A 22,971-nucleotide genomic window follows, 5' to 3' on the forward strand; every position below is an offset into this window, starting at 1 on the left:
CAAAGGACTAGTGAGTAGGTCTATTTTACTGACCTGTTACATGTGTTGTATAAAATAATCAAATGTAGAAAATACTGAATACTGTCCAAATCAGAACAATACTTTAAATGAATGATTAATCTTTATTATTTTAAATATCTTAGATTATCTGCTCTCTGGACAATGACACAATTTGGACATGGAACTGAGAAAAGCCTTCCTTATTTTACTGAAAACTGTACAACTGAGAGTTCCTTTTTTCAAAAGATGTGTTTCTACTTCTTAAGAGTTTGATAGGCATTGGTTTTATGGAAAAGTTTTTTTAGCTTATTAACAAAGATTGTAAAATGTTGTTTATTAAGTATATGGAGAAGAAATGCTTCTTTATTGAGAAGGAAAAAAACCTAAAACTAGGATTACAAAGTAGAAAAGCTTAATATCAATGGGAAAACTAATCGAGAGAACAATCTTAAGATCTCCCTCAGTGATGCGGAAGTTATGAGTTTTAATTTGGTCGTAGGATTTTTCACACCAGCTTTGGTTATTAACTATATGAAAAAAGGAGAAAACAGGAAGGCCCCATAAGTTCTTAGTTTTGCAGCTGTGTTATTAAAAATGTCTATAAAAAGTCTTATCTTTTAATCAGAAGTGGTTATGGTTTGTAATCAGTTACCTCTGATTGATATCCTTTAATGTGGTGGAGGAAAAAAATACCTGTCTCTCATCAATTGACTTTTCATCTGAACTTAACAATAGGCATAAGAATTACCACCTTCTTTGATATGTGTATTAGTAAGATGACTGTCAGGAAGTTTACAGAATGCTGCCAAGCCATGAAGCCTAAAAAACTCAAATTAGAAATTGAAACATTTGAAGCTTAAGGTGTTAATAGAAATGAAGAGAGAGGAGGGAATCATAAATACAGCTATGAAGTATAAAACACTTCATTTGAAAATTGGAAAAGACTTAATATAATATGCCTCTTAATTAAGTTATATAATTTAGAACTTTGAGATCAACTAACAAAAACTTACTCCATTGCTCAGATACACACATAAACAAAATCACATACAAATTCATTACCTGCCTATTCTCTTGTCAGCTTTGTACACAAAAGACTTAAAGAGCATACATCTCAGCTCTGTAGGATTCAGATTACAATATTGCGTAGTATCCACTATCAAAGATATGGATACTAATGAGATATAATAGATCACAAAGATAATTTAAAATCTATAGAGAATCTCAAACTCATTTAGCCAGTGGTTTTAATCTTTCTGCCAGATCTTTTATTAGTGGATAATTATCTCAATGATTTATTTGAGTTTTGTTTTTCACTTAATTCTTTTGGGGCCAGTGCTAAAAAAGAGTGAGGTATTAAAAGACAGATAAAAGCAGGATGTAGATGACCAGTTTTTTATATGTAATTCTTATAGTTATTTTTAATTGATTATTTCAGAAAAGAAATAAAGTGCCTCCATTATGCTTATGCTCAGAGACCTATAGTTCTCAAATATGGAACCTTTTTTTAAAAAAAATTCATTCTCGAAAAAGCTGCTTTAAAAAAAACAACTTGCATTTTAGAGAAGACAACCATTCAAGTGGTTGCTGCTCTGGAAAGTGTACTGTGATGTTAGAACTAGGGAGCTGGCTAAACTTGCACTTTGAGTCCTGAAAAGCCTCAGCTTAACATGTGGCAAGTAAAGCCTCCTCTGATGCAGAAGCGGTAGAATGTGCAGCAAGGCTCCTTCTTCCCACCCTCCATATGTGGCTCCCTCTTCTATGACTCATTGCCAATTCCCCTTGAAACCTGTGGTATAAGAAACATTATCATGGGTTGTATGCAGGCATACAATGTTGTTAAAACTTCACTGGCTTGGTTTTTGATTTTGTAATCAGCTAGGTGATTGTGTGTGTGTGTCTTCCCCTCAGTTAGTTGAATTTTCTTCTTCTGAAAATCTTTGGAGTACTTGTTAAAGAATATCTGTAAAGCATAGAGCCAAATATTGTGCATAAACTATGTGACTCTTGATTACATCCTACATTGAGTTCACTATAACTGATATGAATGTGGATCTCCATATATAAAATCAGATGTTAATACCTACCATTGCTTTTCTTGCTTTTTATTTTAGAGCAGGGTTCTCCAAAGTTGTTTAGTCATGTATTTTATCAGTAAAAAAGTTTTAACTGCACATATATTTATATTCATACTTTGTACATACATGTTTTACATAACACAAAAATGTATAGTTATTTGTAAATAAAATTCATGTACTATTGCAGCAACATATTATATTCATTTTAAGATATGCAAAATGTGTGCTTTTAAAGAAAGAATTAAAAAGTCAAATATAAGTGAAAGTCTTCACATTTCCTTCCCGTATCTCTGAGGTATCCACACCCTGTTTCAAAGTGCTGTGTTTCTGAGATTTAAATAAAGGTAAAAGCACTGTGGCGTTGTAAAGTGCTTCACAAATACAAGTTTGGTTTTTATCGTTGTCATTTTTAGCCCACATGTATTAAAGAACTGCTTTCCAGTCACTTCCCTGGAGCAACAAAGAAGTAACTTAGATTATAAGACAGAGATGTGTGGCACTTTTATGTAGTGTTATGTTTCTTGAAGTTTCTTTAGGCACTTAGTGGCCAGGAAATATGTCATCTAGAATTCTGGGAACCACATTTTAATAATCATCACTTATTATTTGCTAGGCACTGTGCTAAGTGCTTTTGTTATAGTGAAAAACTAGTATTTCTCTAAAAGGTTTCACTTGGCATGGACAAGAGTGTGGAAGTCAAGAGTGGTTAGTCACTAGAGACACTTAGCTTGGAGAAGCAGAGACTGTCGTACTGTTGCATTTGCATGATTTAAAGATTGTGCTAAAAGAGAAAGTTGATTCACTGTTGCTTGAGAAGACAGAAATTGTATCTGTAGGCAGATATTTCAAGAAAATTGATTTGACTTGGTTTGAGGGAGAACTGTCCAACAGCTGGAGCTCTTTTATACAGAAAGGGTTGCCCAGGGAGAAATAACTTCCTGTCACATGATTCAGAGATAGCATCCATCTGAAATATTGTGGAAGGGATTCTTAAATCAGGACAGACATTAGACTAGTTGACTCTAAGTTCCCTTTGACCTTTTAAGATTTTATTATTCTTTGAATTACTGAATCGTGCTTAGCTCCTACACTGTGATCACTTATATTTATTCTGTAATGAAGGCCAGTGTCCCCACCTTCAAAAACATTTATCTACACCTTTTTTGGCACTGTTGCCATCCTTCTAGGCCCACCTCCCTTCCCTTCTACTGTTCTGCAGTGGCATTTATGTTGTTTCTTGAGTACATTTTCCTCATTTCCAATCAGTCTGCCCTCCGTGGTGTTGATAGACTAGTCTTTTTTAAATGCCACCCTTGTCACACTATGTATGAGTTTTCTCTTACAAGTTACTGCAAACAGAGCAGTTTAAAATAACACAAAGTATTATTTCAGTTTCTATATAGGTCAGAAATCCATACATGGTCTGGCTGGATCCTCTGCTTAAGGTCTCACCAGCTTAAAATCAATGTGTTGGTCAAGGCTCTGGTTCTCTGGAGCTCAGGGTCCTCTTCCAGGCTAACTGGTTTTTGGCAGCATTTATTTCTGTGCCTCTCTGGGACTGAGGTCGTAGATTTCCTTCCAGCTGTCAGCTGTGGAACACTCTGCTCCTGGAGGCTGCCCATAGTTCTTTGCCACGTGGCCCTCATCAGCAGTTCACATCAGGGATGTTTGCTTTCTTCCAGGCCAGTTGGAATATGCCTAATTGTGACTATTTCAAAAAATATATATATTTTTTAATTATAGAGAGCATATGTAAGAACTTCACCCTGGAGAAAGGCAGACGAGAGACCATATTTTTTTAATCTTGTTAATGATGAGATCTGGAAGAAGGTGGCCCTGGCCAGTCTTAGGTCAGGCCTATAGTTAAGAGATTGACTGGTGAGGCTGAAGTTGTGCAAAGCTTAGGCACATTAGTCAGGACTACCTTTATCATTAAGTACCATCACAGGCTGCTGCTGAATCTTTGTGTGGGAATGCTTGCAGTTCACTAGCTGGACACTCACCCAAGAGTGGGGATGGGGATGGGGTGGGAAGATTACTCTTCTTTGAGTCTCCAGAGTCATTCCTGGGTCTGCAGAACAGTGCCTCTGAGCCTCTATTGGATGGGTCATGCTTCGTTGGCAGCATTGATTTTATGTTTATTTGTAAAGAGACAGAATATGAGATTACCAAATAAAAATATAATTTCAAGTGTTATTAATGAAAGAATATATTACATTCGCTTTTAATGAGAGCCTGTTGTTGCAAAATGATTCTATGTAATGAATCCCAGGAAATCAATGAAAAGTTTAATTACAGTTGTGGCAGTGCTGTATGAGAACATTGCTTAGGTCAATTTTACTTGTACAATTTATCAATCCTCTGCCTTTCTCTTTCTTTAAATTAATTGCTTTGATAAAGTAAGTATAAATACATTCTTTGTTAGCTTTTGATCTTTTTTAGAAATGTGTTACAAATTTCCTCTGCTATAATAATAGCCCCTATCATTTTTAATGTATACTACCATTCACAATTTGTACATTTTAAAATTAGACAGTATTTCTAGTTTGTAAATTTAGTCATTATTATGTCTTATTAAAGCGAAGTCCTTTTCCTGTTGTCATTTTTTTGCTAACCACTTTCTGTCTCTTTTCAACTAATTGGTTGACCCCATTAGTCAAAAATTCGGTGTGCTTTCTCTATTGTTCATCATTCATTAGACTCTAAGATGGATGAAAAGAAAAACAAGATACTTTCTCCTCTGAGTTACCAGTTTTGCTTTCATGTAACTGCATGCCCTTTTTGATTTTAAACAGTGAATTTTCCTTTTGCAGCATTTTTATTTTGACAGTCTGATGATTATGAAACTATCTTGTCCACTGTGGTAGTAATTGATTTTTCTTGTTTATAAAGCACAATACAAAATGTTGATCTGGATATTCAGAGATATCTAAAGTAGTTCTTTATTTTGATGACTCTAGCTGTTGCTAATTATATATTGAGAAAGGATCTTCCGTGCTCTTTTAACCACCAAAGTTGTTTTTAAGCAGTCTACTTTTGATTTAAGGTTCAAGGCCTTAAAATAGGAATTATATCAACTGATTTACTCTATGAATAGAAGCAATTTATTTACTTCATTTTGAGAGGGAAAACTCTGCAGTCTCTTTTCCCTCAAATTCTCCCATTGACACCATTAACCTGCTTAGGTAGTAGCATTCTTCTGTTACAACTGAGAAGTAGCTTGGCTGTTAGGGACTTTTATTCCAGTCCTAGCTAGTCGCTACACATAGGGCAATATGCAAGGAGTCACCTAGCCCTTCTAGAGAGCCTTTGAATGGTGCAAAACAACATGATTCATTGTAGAACACCAGCCAGTCCATGAGACTGCGATTTATGGCGTAATATCTATAAAAAATGAAAAAAATTACTCAGAGAATGGTACTATTTGAGTATCCTAGGAGAATTTTTGTTTGCCCTAAAAATGGTGCTTTTCTTGATGGTCACTAAATGTGTGCACATATGGCTAAGTAGACTATTATGAGAAGCTGTTCTTTTCCTGTCGGACATAGGTAAAATGTCCTTTAATTGCTCGTGCAACTACTGTTTTCAAAGCTTGGAATCACTGTGGCGTTTTCTTTCGGGCATATGTCATTAGAGAATTAGAGAGCTAAAAGTTTCTTTCGGAATGTTCTGTCTTGGATTGCTGCCCTAGGTCCATGTTTTTTTTGTTGTTTTTGTTTTTTGTTTTTTGTTTTGTTTTGTTTTTTTTTTGCTGCTGTGGTACTTATATGACACTGTTGCATTCTGACTTGTAGTACTATATGTGGGCCAGCGCAGGCTGGGCCTTCAAAGAAGAGGAAGGGAGAAGGGACAGTGCATGCTTTCTAGCCTAAGCCAGCCTGCTTTTCTCTTGAATGTGTGTGTTTCTGTGATTTTTGATCAGCCTTCTATTTGCCTTCAGCTGCTAATATTCTGCTTGTTTTTTTGTAATCTTTATCCAAACCCATATTCTCAGTACTGGACCTTACTCTTCAATCTACTTAAACCTGTACCTCTTATCCTCTTTTCTGGAGGCAAATCTTCCCCTAGGAGATTCAGATGAACACCATATTTGGGACTACTGAATTAAAGAAAGGACCCTTTTGCCAAAATACATGCTCTCTAAAAACTTCATGTTTAAGTTGACACTTAAACTTTTTAAATTGTCATCAAACCCAATAAAAGAAATATAGAAATATTAAGAAGCCTGTGCCTGGCCTAGGTATAAAGGACAAGGCTTGTCCATAAGGTAGAATTCTATAAAGAGTTTCTATATGTTGCCAATGAAACTAGATTGAAGGGCACGCCAACCAATTTGCGACCATTAGGAGAAATAATCAGTTTTTCTAGCATTTACTTGTTGATGTCAGTGGTGGTACCTTCCGGTCTTGCTTCCTGTGGCCCCTCACATGTTTGACATCGATGACACCTCATCCTCTTGATTCTTGTCTCCAAATATTCTTTGTCTGTCTTTCATTATTTCTTTTTCCTCCAACTGTAAAATACTGATGTTTTTTATACACCGCTTTTCCACTGCACTCACTGTTCATTGTTGATCTCATTCGTTCCCTCAGGCCTAGCCATCGTCAGTAGGCATGTGACTCCAGAGCTTTGTGCCTCTCTCCCATACCTCCAGTCTCTTCTTGGGCTCCAGCTTCATGTTTTATCTGCTTTCTGTACATTCCTACCTGAATTTCCAGTGATTCCTCAGAAACAGCACATTTTCCTGAGACTAGACAGCTAGTTACCTTTTCCTCCAATTTCCTTATTTCTGTCGATGTTATCATGCTTCTCCATATCACCCAGGTGCAGCCCTCTTACCTTTTATTCTCTTTTGTTGCTATTTTGTTTCATCTTCCTACCTTTCACACTTACCAAGTCCTAACAGTTTTTCCCAACAAAATACCCCTTATACCTGGGTCCGACTTTTACTACCCTTATTCACAGTGGGTTAATAGTATAGCCTCTCAAATTGTTTCTCTTCATAACTCTCTGCCTGTGGCGCATCATGTTGCCCTTTGCTTCCAGGCTAAACTTGCAGTTATAGATCACTTCTTTGCATTAGACTGTCAGTGACTCTCTACTGCCAACCAAATAAAATGCAAACTCGTCAACTTGATATTCTTCAATCTGCTAGCCACCACCCTTCCTCTACTTCCTCCAGTAAATGCTACTCTGTACCTGGCATAGAGGTAACCCTGAAAATATAGCAGTGAAACAGTCAGGGCTCCTGCCGTTAGGGAACTTATATTCCAGTGAGGAGCCGTAGCATGATAAATATGAAGGATAATAGAGGCTGATGTGAGCAAGGGAGTAACTGAGGAGGGCCTACTACAGATGAAATGATCAGGGAAGTTCTCCCTAAGAAGTAATATGTAAGATGAGATCTGAAGAAGAGAAAAGAGCTAGCCACGGAAAGAGGGAGAGGAAACAGAAGTACAAGGATCCTGAGGCAAGAAGGAGCTTGGCATGCCTAACAAACAGAAGGCCTTGTGATGGGTTTCCAGTGAGTGAACTAGAGAGAGGTACTGGTGCACTTATATGGCAGGGGAAAGAGTTTGCATTTTATTCCAGGTATAGTATCAAGAGATTTTTAAGCAAAGTGATATGATCTGTGTATACTTTTAAAATGTCATTTCAGGAGAGGAGCAAGGTGAAAGCAAGAACACCAGTTAGGAACGAGTCCCCTGCAATTATCTAGGCAAGATAATAGCTTGGACCAGATAACATGTTTCTCAACTGCAGCACTATTGACATTTTGGGTCAGAAAAGTCTTTATTTTGGGAGGCTGTCCTATGTACCATAGGATGTTTAGAAACATCCCTGGCTTCTACCCACTAGAGGACAGCAGTATCCACCTCCTCCAGTTGTGACAACCAGTGTGTCTTCAGGCATTGCCAGATGTCTCCTGATGGCAGAACCATCCCTGATTGTGAACCATTGGACTAGTCTGTGGCAACAAAGATGATTTAAAATGCATTGTGGAGGAAAGACAGACAGTACATTGCAATAGATGGGATGTAGAGAAGGGTAAGAAAGGAGACACTCAAAAATGCTTCCTAGATGTTTGGTTTGAAAATCTAGGCAGAAGTCATGATACTTTAGACTCTTGACATTGGTCTTTCTTGCCCCTATGCCTGTTCTTGGAATTACCCAGCCACCTGTAATGTTGCCCACTCTGCTATTCTTTTTTTTCCTTATTTTATTTTTTATTTTTTTACGCCTAACGGCATCTGGTCTTCTTAGGTGATCTCCCATTCAAGTACTAACCAGGCCTGACCCTGCTTGACTTCCGAGATTAGACGGGATCGGGCTTGTTCAGACTCCCACCCCACTATTCTCCTCCTTTCCTACATCCCCTCCTGAAAGTCCAACTTAAATGCCATCTTTTTGAAGACTTCCCTGATGAGCCCACTAATGGTGATCATTTTTTCAATTTTATAGCCATGTATCAGTACCACTCTTAGACGCTTTCTGGCCTGTCAGCTTCTATAGAGCCCTCAGGAAAGAAGTACCAGGGCCTAAAGAAAAGGAGCAGTCATAGTGGATGCTTGATTTGCATAGTGTTGCTTCTGCACCTTGCCTCTTCTTTTTGTTTCTGTTGATGGCTGTAGGATTATCGTCTCCCTCTAGTCATCCTCTAATCATCTTCTGGCCCTTGGGACCATCTTCCTTTATGGAGAATCCCTCTACTCAGGTTGCTTGGAGCTTGCCATAGAATTAGGACCCTTATTATTTACTACCTTGTGTTTTATAGTTATTAATGTATGTCTTTCATCTCCCTGTCAAATTTCCTGAGAGCAAGAATGAGACCTTATATACCTTTATTCCATATAATGCATAATACCCAGCATAGTGCCGATTGTGAAGTAGGTATTCAATAAATGTTTATTGAATGAATAAATGAATGATTGAATCTGAAAGAACTATCTTTTCTTTTTCTCTTGAGTATAATGGAATTAAAGGAAAATGAGCATTTTTCTATAATGAACATATATTTTAAAAAAAATTTTTAATGAAAGATTAGCCTGTAGTTTGTGTTATTAATAAAATCAGCTGGTTTACATGGAAGATGGGTTGTTTTTGGCATTTACAGTCTGGAATCTGTGTTGGTAACGAGACATCTGCTTTGTTTCTGTATTGCAGCTCTAGTTGTCAGTACTACTTCAGCTGGATTTGCATTGGCTCCAGGGTCTTTTGACTGGTCCTGTTTCCTGCTTACTTTTGCTGGAACAGGCCTTGCATCCTGTGCTGCCAACTCCATCAATCAGGTCAGTTTGTCACCTTTCAGCTAGATTATGGCATTACTTTTTCCTAGATTGTATATGATCACATTTTTAAAAAACCTTTCAAAATCATATATATACACGAAGAAGTGCTGTGAATTTGTAACACCCTATATGTTATAGAGGTCTCTGGGTTACATAACCGATTTGTCTTTTCTTGAGAGGTGAATAGTTTTCAAATATGTTCAGGTGAAAGAGCAATAGTGTATCTGCTTCAGACGACCAGGACATCTTCAGTTTGGAAGTATTTTAGAGCTGTCAGATTTTCTACTCTTACTCATTTCAGATACATTCCCCTGAGCTTATTATTATGTGCTCTTCTTTGGTCAGATTTCTTTGCATTTCAGATCTCTGCTATACAACACAAAATATTTTAAACAAATATATCTAGGTTTAAAAAAATTAGTAATTCACTATTTAGTAAACTTGGTATATGGAATTGGAATATATCAAAAAACTAATTGGTATATTATTTTTAATACATCTTTTCTTCCCTATTATTTTAAACATCAAAATAATTCTCTAAAATAGTTTTTTTCCCCTGCCTGGTCATTGTGGTGTGCCCCAACGTTGTGGCTTTTTCATAAGATACTATAGTGAAAAAGTCTTGGCTAAAACTTAGGGAAAGTTGTTTATATCACCAGAACACCCAAGAGGAATTGGCATAGTTTTAAAACAGGAATTCAAGTTACCAGCAGAAAAACAGCTTGGCTGAGTTGGTATATCAGTTGGTAGTCCACAAAATACGGGAATTTTAGTTTGATAATACCTGAAGTCACTGTACTTTTTACAATGTATTACCAGCTACTTGGAGAAGTATCAATCTATTTCAAATAAGGTTTATTTTTTGTTATTATTTTTAATGTCAAAAGTCTTTTAGTGAGGTTCAAATAACCCTCCTACTTTACCAAAAGTATTATCCACTCCTATAACCCACGACGCCATCTCTTCCAAGTTGCTCCTTCCTTTTGCTACCCTCCCACATTTCTTGGCTAAGAGAATAATTTTGGTTTCACAATGAACATGTTTTTAATGAAAATTTGAATGAAAAGCAATATAAGCAAAATAGATTCAGATGGCTATTTTGGGTCTATTTTTCAAAAAAAAAAAATTTTTAAATTATTACCTTTACTTAGTTACAAATTTAGGTCATAAGATTCAGCCAGGAATTCATTCTAATTTTCAGGCTCTTTTTAAATTGAAGAGTTGTATTTACCCTTGAGTACTAACTGCTGTCTCCTATTTAAATTATATCTATTTAAATAAAAAATTTAAAATAAAAGTGGAGGGGTTCTAAAAAAACAAAACAATAACGGCAACAAACTTATAAGCATGAAATGGTTCAGCATAAATCCCAAAATATTACAAAAGGTAATACAGAGCCACCTTGAGTTGAAGCTTCTACCCCCCACCCTCACCCACTGCCCTAAAAATGGTGGTTCAAGAATTTATCATGGAGAAAAAAACATGTCAGTTGTAGCATGACGGTATCTGGAGGGGAAAAAAATGGAATAATTTACATTTAGACAGAAATTTGCGGAAACTGAGCATAGACCAAGGTTTTAGAAACTTTAAAAGGACTGTGAGTTTAGATGGCCATTTTATTTTGTAGTCTGTAGGAAGCTTATTTACTATAGGGAGTGAATTAGGATCTATTGATTTTAAAACTACTCCTGGAGGAAGCCACAGACTACATGATGGGATTCTTTCTAGTACTGACAAATTTCAACGTCCGCCTCTTCTGTTAATAATTCCTGCTCGGGTTGGTTTTCCATCCCTGTTCTGCATCTCAGTTACACGCTTCCCCTGTTCTTCCTTTAGAATGCTTTCATATTCCTCCTCCACACGTCACTCATCCCCCACAGGCCTCTTCAGTGGTGGGAGTGACCCTTAGTTGCTGCTTCTTGGACACATGAATAATTGCTTCACCTTCTCATATTCATCATATTGCTTCCTTCTACTTGTCTGGGGCTTTTAATTTCATTTGGAAGCATCACAGTGCTTTAAAAATCTTAATGACTCTCATCATTGTACAATTCCATTGTTGTTATGATATTGATCAGCTTCCCAAATTATAATGTTTTATAAATAACATGTTGGAAATATTTTAGTTCTAATGTTGGAATGCAGTCACATAGAATTAAATTAATTCGATGCTATTTTCATTAGTGCTTTTAATTAGTATAAGCAGAACAAAGAGCACTAGGCAACAAGGGTTTAACTGAGTTTTTGAATAGTAGATAAAGAAATAGTCCGGGTGAAAAGGAAGAGCTTACTGCTTTTTTTAGAGAGCTGGTGTTCAACTTAAAAGAATTGTATAGGTGGTTGGTATGTTTAAAAGTTCTTTGGCTTCTAATAGAGCTCTGTGGGAAAAAATTTTCCTACTGTCCATGTTTATAAAAGGATTCAAATAACAGTTCATATTTTTTTAATACTTTCTTTTAGCTGTTATTAATTTAGTTCTGAGTGGTTCTTCTTTTTACCCTACTTCTATGATCTCTCTGTGAAAGTATGAAAAATAAAGCTTTGGAAAACTATTCTTACATTTGTTTTAAGGGGAGAAAATGAAATTCAGCTTCTGATTTATGAAGTAGTGACTAGTGCATAAAGAGATGTATATAAGAAACCAGTAACATTAAAATGTAGAAAGGAATTACATATATGTTTTGTAAAATATACACACGCTTCATTTGAAATCAGTGTGGCTTTAAAGCTGCTATGCCTTCAGAAGATGAAAGCAATCTACGAAATGTTTTTAATTTAGCAACTGAAAGATAAAATATTATAGATGGTTTTAACTGATCAGATCTTGAGAAATAAGTAACTAAAAGTGAAAAGCTGAATAGATTTAAGTAGAATGAATTAAGAAATTGAAAAAGATAAGAATTATCATAATTATTTTAAGTATTTAAAATAATAGATGCTATAATAAGCTGTATTGGGGAATTATTTTACTCATGTTACATATATATGAATTTTTTAATAGAGGTTAAGAGTATATGTTGATAAATACATTTCTACGGGATAAATTTTAAAGGTGACATACTATTCCATTTTATGGATGTGCCCACAACTTTCTCAACCAATTCTCTATTTGTATAACTTTTTGCTTCTACTAGTGACATTGCACCAATCTCTAATTATTTTTAAAAGACAAAATACTGGAAGTGAAATTCCTGAGAGGAAAGCTACCAAACAAAGTGTATATGAAGCTGGTTTAACTTTGGAATGTATGATCTTAACAAAATAATTAATTTCTAACATTCATACAGTGCTTTAGAGTTTATAAAACATATTTACATAAATTATTTAAACCTTATGGCCTTGCGAAGTAGATGGCATTTCTATTTCTATTACTTGTAACATTTAATTTTGCTGTTGAATTATTCTTTTTGAAAGCAACATTTAAAAAATTTATTATGCAAATAATTTTTTCATTGCACATCAGTGAGTAAATATAGATAAGCAAAATAACAGTAACAGCTTTTATTTTATTTTTCCCTATGCCAGATACTGTTGTTGTGTGTTAGAGTTACAGCAGAGAACAAAATTCCTTGTCCTCGTAGCACTTGTATTCCACCACCCAACGATCCACTTTTTAACATTTTGATTTATATTATTATAGACTTTTTTTGCACATACATACGCATCTTTACATATATATTAATTTCTCACATAAATGATTTATATAATATATAGTCGTATTTTTTGCATATACGTAGTATATCATGAACATCCTTCTATGTCAGTATTTACTCTAACATGATTTTTAAGAGTTGTTTATAGATTCACCATGATTTGTTTAATTAATTTCTCCTTATTTGACATCTTAGAGATTTCCAATCTTTTGCTCAAAATAACCAATGCTAAGCTGAAATTCCTGTGGCTAAATCGATGAACATTTCCTTAACTATTTCTTTCAATAGATTCCCAAAATTGTGTGGTTGTGTTAAAAGATGTGTAGTTTTCAAATAAAAAATTGTAATTATAAAGATATGATGTTTTTCTTCTCAGAAGGCCTTTTATTTGTTTGTTTGTTTGTTTGTTTTCAAATCAACTTATACTTCCATTTGGCAGTATATGAAACTCATCACCAACATTGTGTATTTGAAAATCTACACCAGGTTTATAGGAGACATTAGATATGTCCTTTTCAATCAAGTTGTTTTGATTACTGAGGAGGTAATTTTTTTGTTTGGGGGAATTTTTTAATGTTTATTGGTCATTTGTGTCTGGCAGTAAATTTTGTCCATTTTGCTATTGAGTGTTTGCCTTTGTCCAGAGTTCTTGTTGTATATAGATTGGATTATTACCTCTTTGTAATGTAAGGTTTGAATATTTTTGGCAGTTTGGGGAGTGGGGGCGGTTGAAGTGCAGATGTTTCATATGTTTAAGCAGTCAAACCTTTTAATTTTTAATACAGATTTTCTCTACCTCCACACTCCTTAACAGTTTGGGCTGGGTAACTTTGTTGTGGGAGGCAATCTTGTGCATTGTGGGGTTTTTCCCAGCATCCCTTCTCTTTACCCACTGGATACTATTAGCAACCCTCCCCCTAAATTGTGACAAGTGAAAAGGTCTTCAGACATGCCAAGTGTTCCCTGGGGACCAAAATCATCCCAGGTTGAGAACCACTGATGTAATAATTTTTACTTTTGATTTCACTCTGAGAACTCTACCCAAGATCTTGGCTACTATTTCTACCTCAGGCAATCTCTAGCTTACATTTTTTTCAGCGTAACTACCCATTGATAGCTGGAGTGATCATATGTCCTGGTATAATTATTAATGTAATGCCCCTTTTTATTCTCAAGTGTTCATATTTGGACAAGAAATTATATGGTCACTTTATTCACAGCCCACGTATACATTCAATGTTTCACTGTAAAAGAGATGTGGTAAAAGTATCTTTGTGTCAGATGTTTGGATTTGGGCTCTGACTTTTCCATTCACAAGTGTACTGATTGAACAAGTATGGGTTTCCTCACTGCAGCCCAGGTAACTTAGCTTGCCTCATTTTTACCGTCTCTGTAGCTACATGTAGGATCTACTATCTTCTCTAATTGTGGTGTTGGGTGCCTGTGCACGCACACATAGAAATATGACCTTAAAGAACATTTTCATCCATTATTATTCTGCTATCAGTACATTGTTCAGGAATGTTGATGAGGGTATCTTTAATTTTCACAATATCTTTGGCAGATAGTCTTCTGATTACTACAGTTGTCACTGATTTCCAAGGCAGCTGGCTCTATAGGTGGGCAGCCTGATGATTAGAAATGTCTTCCTCTTGTTGAGCCAAAGTCTGCCTCCTTATAACTCCAACCTGTTGGTCATAGTTCTGCTCTCTCACAAAGCTCAGTGTTCCCGCTTCTATTTGACAGTACTTCCAATGTATCACTTTCTAATTATGGTTAATAGGCACTTGTTGGTATTGCGATATAATTATTCACTGGTATTTTTTCCCTAGAGAACTCTTAACTCTTGAGACCAATAATTATGACTTACTTACTTACTTGCTTATCCATAAGCCTATAGTAGGCCAGTAGAGTGAAATTTTAAAGATAGTTAGGTTGGGAATAAAGGAGTACGTGTGGGGGGAAACAGGGAAAGTAACAAGAAGTGTTAATAATAATAATAATTGCAGCTAACACTATTTCACACTTCTGTGTGCCAAGTAATGTTCCAAGCATTTCACATATATTAGCCCATTTGCTTAAGTCTAGGTTCATGGGATTTCAAAAATGACTTTTTTGAAAGATCAAATAAATGATCAATGAGTTTATAATAGACTTATCTCTAAGAAGAGCCATTGATGTTCTTAGAGATTTTATTTTGGAGAAAATTATAAGAGAGGCACAAAACATAAGTAGAATTTCAGATCTGAGAGGCAGGTTATAATTAGAAAAGTAAAGCTGATAAGGGTATGTTATCTTTAGAATCTAGTGTAACTGTGAATGTCGAAGAATTTTTATGAAAGGAAATAAGAGATCAAGAGGTGCATATAAAATAAGGTCAAGAAGAGACATGTTTTTTATTTGATACTGACAATACTTGAGAGACTTTTCATGGCTGAAATAAGGTAAAAAAGAAGGGCGTTGGATAAAGAGAGCTGAATTATAGAGTGGGTAGGGCAAAAGAAAATTCATAGCCTTTTAAACTCTGAAAGGAGAAATAGATAAAGATTTTTCTGTTTTTCCAGTGAGTATGAGATTAATATCTAATGCATCTTTCTCCATTTTCCCTTTCTCTGATGTTTCTTTTGTTTTGACTATGCAGTCTGCCTTGAGCAATAAGAATTGACTTTCATCTTCCATGTTGAACAAAAGTGGTTATTAAACTTGGTGTTGTATTCTAGAAGAATAAGACTGATGTTAGCAAAAACCAGTGGTGTGATTTATTGAACATCATATGAGTAAGAAAAATCAATATGAGAAATACATTTTTCTTCTGAGTGTTGTGATTTGTTTGACTTTGATGTTTTAACTGGTGGGCAACTGGCACTCATTCAGCGGCCTCTGCAGTCCATAACTTGTGGCTTATTCAGATGATTCAGATTAGCTACTGCGCTAGATCAAGTTTACATAGAGAGTCTTCAAATTGCATGTAGGAAAGAGTCTCCAACTAAATATGTTTTTTATAATAGGAAAATGATGAGCATTACTGAACGTCAAAAAGAAAACGCATTTTAAATGCAGAGTCTCTTTACTGAATTTATATAACCGTAAATAGTTTCTAAATTGCATTTGATTCCACTTCCAGAATGATCCGTCTAAGCAGAATGAGTTTGGCATTGGTATTCATCAGCAAAATAACTCTAGGTAAAGTTTTGCCAGCAAATGCAGAGATGATGATAATTTGAACATGTATTTGTAGATAGTATTTTATCATTTACGTGCACATTAACTGGTCATTATTTTGTTTACATCTTATGATAATTCTGTTAGGTGGCATTATTCCAATGTTGTAGAAGAATAAAATGAAGCTTAGTGATGTCACTCATCACACATATGAAAATGGCCAAGTTGGAAGCAGAACCTGCGGCCTCCCACTTCACTTCTTTTTCCTCCCAACTGAAATGTCCAAGTCCAGTCATTATCTTGGAATAGGACTATTCCCTCCCATTAATATGAATCTTTCTACACCAGGTTAACTGCTGACATCCTTGCTACTAAGTACTAAGGTTAAAGTACTAGAGTGGGCATGGTAATATATGTATCTCTAATGAAACTGAGAGGAGTTAATGCACTTATGCCCTCAACAAACTGATTAATAACAATTAATGCTAGTTATTATTATTGTTATTGATATAAAAGTTTGGGCTGGTTGAAGCCCATATCTTCTATGCCTTCAAAATCTGATTTTCTTCTAGTTTTCCCCAGTTAGGGTCTTAATACAGAGATTAGGGAGGGAAAATGTGTTTATTTTCCTTGAGTTTTACTTACAAACTATAATATATTGGTATTTATGAATTAATGTACACATATTTATTTCAGGTGTGTATATAACTGTGAATTCTTCATATTTGAATATATGATGATGACTTAGGTTCAGCAGACATTATTAATTCTCTGCTATTTCATAGGCATTGCTGAATTGTATAGTCAGTTCTGGTAAATCTAAGAAATATTGGTGAAAAGGTTGGTAAATTTAAAAAGCAGATATTTATTTGAGATGTAATGAGAATAATGGAAATGATTTCTGTTTAGGTTTTTGGAGTTAAGAATCTTGGCTTGTGTCTCTGGGTAGCATGTTGTAATTACACCTGATTTTGGAGACTTGGAGATTTGCTTCCTTCCTAGATGTTTCCCTGTCATTCCAGCCTCGCAGTAGTCAAGCTGAAGTTCTTTCTAAATTACCTTTTTTTTTTTTTTTTTTTTTCATTTTCAGTTATGTTTTGCCTGGTAGTTTGTTCTTCTGAATCCCATTAGCCCATTTGTTATCTGCACTAAATCACAGACTCCCCTCCCTGTTTTCTAGGTTAGGTGGACTCTTGGTTGACTGACAACTGATGATACTGATGTAAAAATGAACTGTGTGGCTGATCCCCAGAAGATTGTATGTTTCCTTATCTCGTACTCACCCTCTTTGCCTTAATGGCAAACTGCTTTTAAGGTTTAATAAATGAAAAAGTTTCGATGCCTCGATATTATTTATACTTTAAAATTAGAGTCAATTTGATGATTATAAATTCCATCATAAGTTTCCAGAAACTTGATAAGAATCAGGATTTTGGGGTGGGGGGTTGGATGGTAGGACAGATTTGTTATACCTTTGCTTCTCTAATCCAGACCAACTTTTGAAAATTCTTCTGTTATTTCTGCCTAGTAATGGAGCTCCAAACTGCTTTAGACAAGCTATTAGACCTTTAAAATTTATGTATGATTAAACAAATCCTAAAATTCACATTTTCATGACCACCCAGTCCTATCTTATTGATTTTCTAAGAAGTTTTAGAAAATATTGTTTGACAAAAAGGGGAAATTACTTAACTGTATGATTAATCTTAAGGAAAATTTCACTCTGGCATTTCCTTCAGATCCTTTGCCAGATTTCTTCCAAAAGCAATGATCACAGGGGAACAAAGAAATTCTAAAGGATTTGAATGATGGAATGTAGAGATAGGATGAAACAAAGGAGAAAATTTGATGGTTAATAAGATTTATGTATACTTGTAATCTAGAGTGTCCTTATAACCTTAAAATACACTGTGTAAACTTAAAATACTAAGATAACATGCAGTTTTAGCTTTTATTCCAACTAAGGGTTCTTTAGTGCTAGAAAATATTTACCTGCTAGCTTATAAGAAAAAAAAAAAAAAAACTACTCCTAAAATAAAAATCTGGTATAATATCCTAATATTTTCATTAATATATGTTAGTAAAATTATCATTATTCTGGTATCGCTTTTAGCAAAATATGGTTGATGATCTAGAAAATGCCATTGCTTATATTTCAGTCATTAGGTGAACTAAACAAGCAGGATTAAACAATGCTATGTATAGTTTCCTTAAATAGCTAGCCAAAGATAATGTGGATGAAGATCCCTCCCTTAAAGTTACTGATGTCATTTCCTAATTTAAAATAACGGGGATTAAATATAACATCTAACTTTAAGAATATAAAAGTATCTTAAGACCAGATTCCCAGTTTATATAAAAATATTCAGAGATTTGTAAGTTAGGATATTGGTAAAGACACTATTTACTGAGCATGGATTCCTTCCATGATTAGATTTTTTAAATAAGTGTGTAGTTAACCTTGAACATAGATATGTGGACAATCCCCTAATCCAAAATCTAACCTGTTTTCCCACAAGAAGAAAAATCGTTTATAAGTTTTTAAACAGATAAATATTCAGTCATTTCAAATACTTCTGGCTTAAGTTAGGTTATATCAAAACTTTGATCCCTTTCATAAGTGCTCAGTGAACATTCAGGCTTTAAGACTTTGCTATAATTTCTTTGAAAGACAGGGAGATGGGACTGAACTAGTTCTCACTTGCACAGAATTTGGTTTATTCTGCTGAGTTTAGTTTAAAATTATTGAGGTCAGAGGAGGCTGTTAAAATCCTCTTGACATTCACATGCCCATTGGAAAGTAATTCTGATTTTCCTAGGACCAGAAAGCCAGGTGTCAATAAGTAGGAGAAAGTGCTAATATTATGTCGTGGTCTTTTTTTGAAAGTTATTTTCAGAAAGGATTTTTACACATTTATTGATTACACTTTTGCTAGTGATAAAAGATTGATCCCTGCTCTGAAGCAGCTCCCACCAGTCTGGTAGAGGAAAACAGATGTGTTAATAAATAAATACAATAAAACAATAAATTGTGCTTTTATTGGTGTGGAATATAGGTGGTGCCGTGGCTGTCCAAAGGAAGATATAGGGAATGGTCATTTCTACCTGGGGAAGTCAGGAAAGCTTCATAGAGAAGAGACCAGAGTATCAGAAGGTTAGATCGGTATTTAGCAGGTAGACATGTGTGAGAGATGAACTTTCCAGGCAGAGAGCATATTATGAATAAAGACAGAGAAATGTGAAATATTACATACATGAGACCATTCAGAGACCTGCAAGCATTGCAGTGCTGCAGAAGCATAAGCCACAAAGTGGGGAGGCTACTGTGAGAGATTTGGCTAAAGAAGTTAACAGGGTAGATCATCAGTGGTCTTTCATGCCTTGCTAAAGCATCTGGACCTACCCTGTCAGTGTTGGACAACCAGTGGTAGATATTAATAAGGCCATAACACAATGGCTTTCTACTACTCTAACAATAGAGAAGAAAATCCTAATTTTGATCCTACGGACTCTGCATGAGCTGTTTCTTCTCTAGTCATCTCTCCTTCCACTGTCCACATCTTAGATCATAGGAGCTAAAGTGTCATCCACTCAATGAATACTTCCTAAGCACCTATTATGTGCCAGCCACTGTACTGGGGTGCTAGGCATACAGACAGGTTACTTCTCTTGTGCAGTTTAAGTGGAATAGCAAGAGATGAGCAATAAATATGTTAACAAGAAAATATCAGGTAAGGAGTAGTACTATGATGAAAAAAAAACCAGACAGTGCAACAGCATCAGGTCCTCACAGGCTTTTTGACCCCCAACCTGGTCAGTTCTTCCTCTTAAGTCACATTACACAGCTTTCTTTCATAGTGCTTTTCACGATTTACAAGTATATATAGGGGTGATTGTTTGATTATAAGCTCAGCAAGGGCAGGGCCCTGTCTGTTTATACATAAATTAAGGCTTGGCACATGAGAGCTACTCAGAGAGCCCAGTAAGGCCTAGTGGTTGAGAACAGACTCAGTGATCAGACTGCCATGGTGCAGATTCTTTTTAGGCCACTTATTGGTCTTGTGACTTTAGGCAGTTCACTTAATTTCTCTCAACAGAGGAGGTTGTTGAGAAAATTAAATGATATGCTTAATTCTTAGAAAAGGGCCTGGTACTTAGTGAAAATACAATTAATGTTAATTTTCAATATTTATTAATAAAAATTTTTGAATGAGGAAAGGAGGTAGGAGATTTCCCATTGGTTTAGCCATTTTGTGGAGCAAAGCTTAAGGATAGACCAATTTGGATAACAAAGTAGTTAAAATCATGAGAGCCTGAAGGGGCATTATTAGAAAAGATGTTAAGTTGAAAGGACTTGCTTATTAAATGTAGTGAGGAAAAGAAAGGTGTATAAAATAACTTGTAGGTTTCTGAAATGGTGGAGTGGATGGATAGAGTGCCATTCAATGAGGTAGGAAGTACAAGAAAAAGAGTGAGTCTTGGCAAAAAAAATAATAATTCCATTTGGATTTTTTGGGAGGGGGGTGCTCTGCTTTTGGTACATCTAGGGTAGAGATGAGTAGGGCCATCTTTGGATCGCAGGGAATTTTGGCAAGAGATAAAGATTGAGAGCTGGTACTATAAAGCTAGTTGGTGGCGTACAGATGGGTCAGCTTAGAATAAATCCCAAAGTCCCAAAGCCCTCTAGGTGATCTGGCCTCAGCTACTGCTCTTCTCCCTCTGGCACCCTTGCTCACTCCACTTCAGGCACGCTAACTTCCTGTCATTCCCCAACCCATCAAGAACTCCTCAACCCAAATATCTTGGCAGTTCCTGTGCCCTCTGCCTTCTTATAGATAACCATATCTATAAATAAAACCATATTAATAAAGCTTCAAAGTTTTGTTCAACTATCACTTCCTCTGAGATGTAGAACACACTGACTCTCTTTGTACTTCTCTCCCTCTCCTCTGACTTTTTTTATTTGTTGTCTGTTTCCTCCACTAGACTGTCAACTTCATGAGAGCAGAGACTTGGTTTTATCTATTATTTTTCCCCCACTGCCTAGAAAAATGTCTGATATATGTAGTAGGAGCTCAATATATGAATGAGTAAATGAATAATGAATGTTGCTTATTGTCTGGTGGGAGAAATAATCATCAATGAAAAAATTACACAGATAAATGTAAAATAACAAGTGGGAAGGCATTTAGAGCACAGAGAGAGGAAACTAAACTATCCATGAGGAAAACAGTCAGATGGATTGATGTTGAGTGGAAGACCAAGCTGGAAACCTGTGCTTAGGGCCCCCAATGCTTACTTTGGTCTTCCTATATATCACTTCCTGGGGTGAGGTGGGAATTTTCTGGGGATAGATATAGCTGTGGAACTCCTTAAACTTTGCTTAGTTCCTGGGACTTATAATTGCATTAGTAGGAAACAGTCTTGCTAATAAGTGATTATAGACAAGCCTCTGAAATGAGATGTTTGGGTTTTTTTTTAAAGCTCTCCCTGGTCACAAGGAACTCATCTCAATTACCCTCTGACTTTTTCCATTTCAAAGGCAAATGTTCTTGGGTCCCTTCTTTACATATTTTACTTGCTGTTTTCAGACTGTGTGGTGGCCCTGATGAATTGATGAGTGAGTGTGCTGGCCAAGGGGAGCAGCTGTTATGATTGGTCTGGATAAATGCAGACCCCCCCGTGTTGCTAAAATCTCTGATGTTTCTATATAAGCTAGATATTTGCATTTTTGGGTGAAATTTCCTGAATTTTAAATGTTAAATGTTGGCTCAATTTTTTTAAACACTCCATACCAAACAAAACCTGTGAGTGGGTTGAATTTGCTTGGAGGACCCCCACCCCCACTGCAACTCTGGCCTTTGTAATAAGACATATATATTAATCATTTACCAAAATTAAAAAAAAAAATTATTTCTGAAGAAAATAAAGTGTTTTCTTCTGAAAACAGAATTCTTCACAACTAAATAGTGGAATGTCTCTACTTATTTTCATCATGCCTAGAAAAGAAAAGCACAAAATATCTCAGTAGCTTAGATAAAATCAAGCCACAATGGATACTGAATTTTAGCTTGTAGATTAAGCTGCTCGCTTTCATGGACGTGTGTAACTTCAAGAGCTATACTGTAGAAGAGCTCATTATTTTTAAATTAAAAGAGGGGGAGAGTGATGGTGGTACAGTTTTAGCATCCAAAAGGTAAAGTCTAGGAAGGTCAGATAAAAATTGCTTCAAGAAACACCTGGAGATTTCAAATGTGTTTACAATTATTTCTCCACTGATGGCCTTATGTTTCAGAAAGTGCCATTAATTGTAGTAGAGTAACATACAGCTCTTTGTGAAATTTAAGTCCATGGACTTTCAGCACCTTCAAAGACAATAAAAATTCCAGCCTGCATTTATCTATTCCCCTATGAGGAGTTACTACAATATATATTGTATCATTCCATATGAAATTCTTTGGCTAATTGTCTTTCATTTATTTGCAGTTGTCTGAGGTCAGTTTTCCTTTTTGCAGTTGTCAAACAGCTGTCAAATTAAAAGACCAGATCCTAAAGTTAATTTACATTTCATGCCATTCCATATTAGTACATTTTTTTGGCTTACATTTAAAGAGTTATCCACATTTTTTTCCCTCATTAGCCCATTTCTTTTCTACAAATGTCCACACAGATATTAAGTGTGATGCTATAAATATCTATTATTTTCTAATCGTAGTTTTAAAAAATTCACATGAAGTTCTTTTAAAAAAATCACTTGAATTAGACAGCCAATTCTACTGTTTTGTTTTG

General features: G+C 35.5%; 1 protein-coding gene across 2 annotated transcripts in view; it reads left to right on the top strand.

Moving 5' to 3' along the window:
* Window positions 1-22,971, top strand: part of LOC105291280 (protoheme IX farnesyltransferase, mitochondrial) — a 127,520-nt gene that overhangs the window by 24,678 nt on the left and 79,871 nt on the right. For both annotated transcript variants that reach the window (XM_023529954.1, XM_023529955.1), the window contains exon 4: window positions 9,243-9,367. In XM_023529954.1, the coding sequence (XP_023385722.1) occupies window positions 9,243-9,367 (125 nt within the window). The remainder of the gene's footprint in view (window positions 1-9,242; window positions 9,368-22,971) is intronic.

Source organism: Pteropus vampyrus, unplaced genomic scaffold (genome assembly GCF_000151845.1).
Source record: "Pteropus vampyrus isolate Shadow unplaced genomic scaffold, Pvam_2.0 Scaffold44, whole genome shotgun sequence".
Taxonomy (NCBI): domain Eukaryota; kingdom Metazoa; phylum Chordata; class Mammalia; order Chiroptera; family Pteropodidae; genus Pteropus; species Pteropus vampyrus.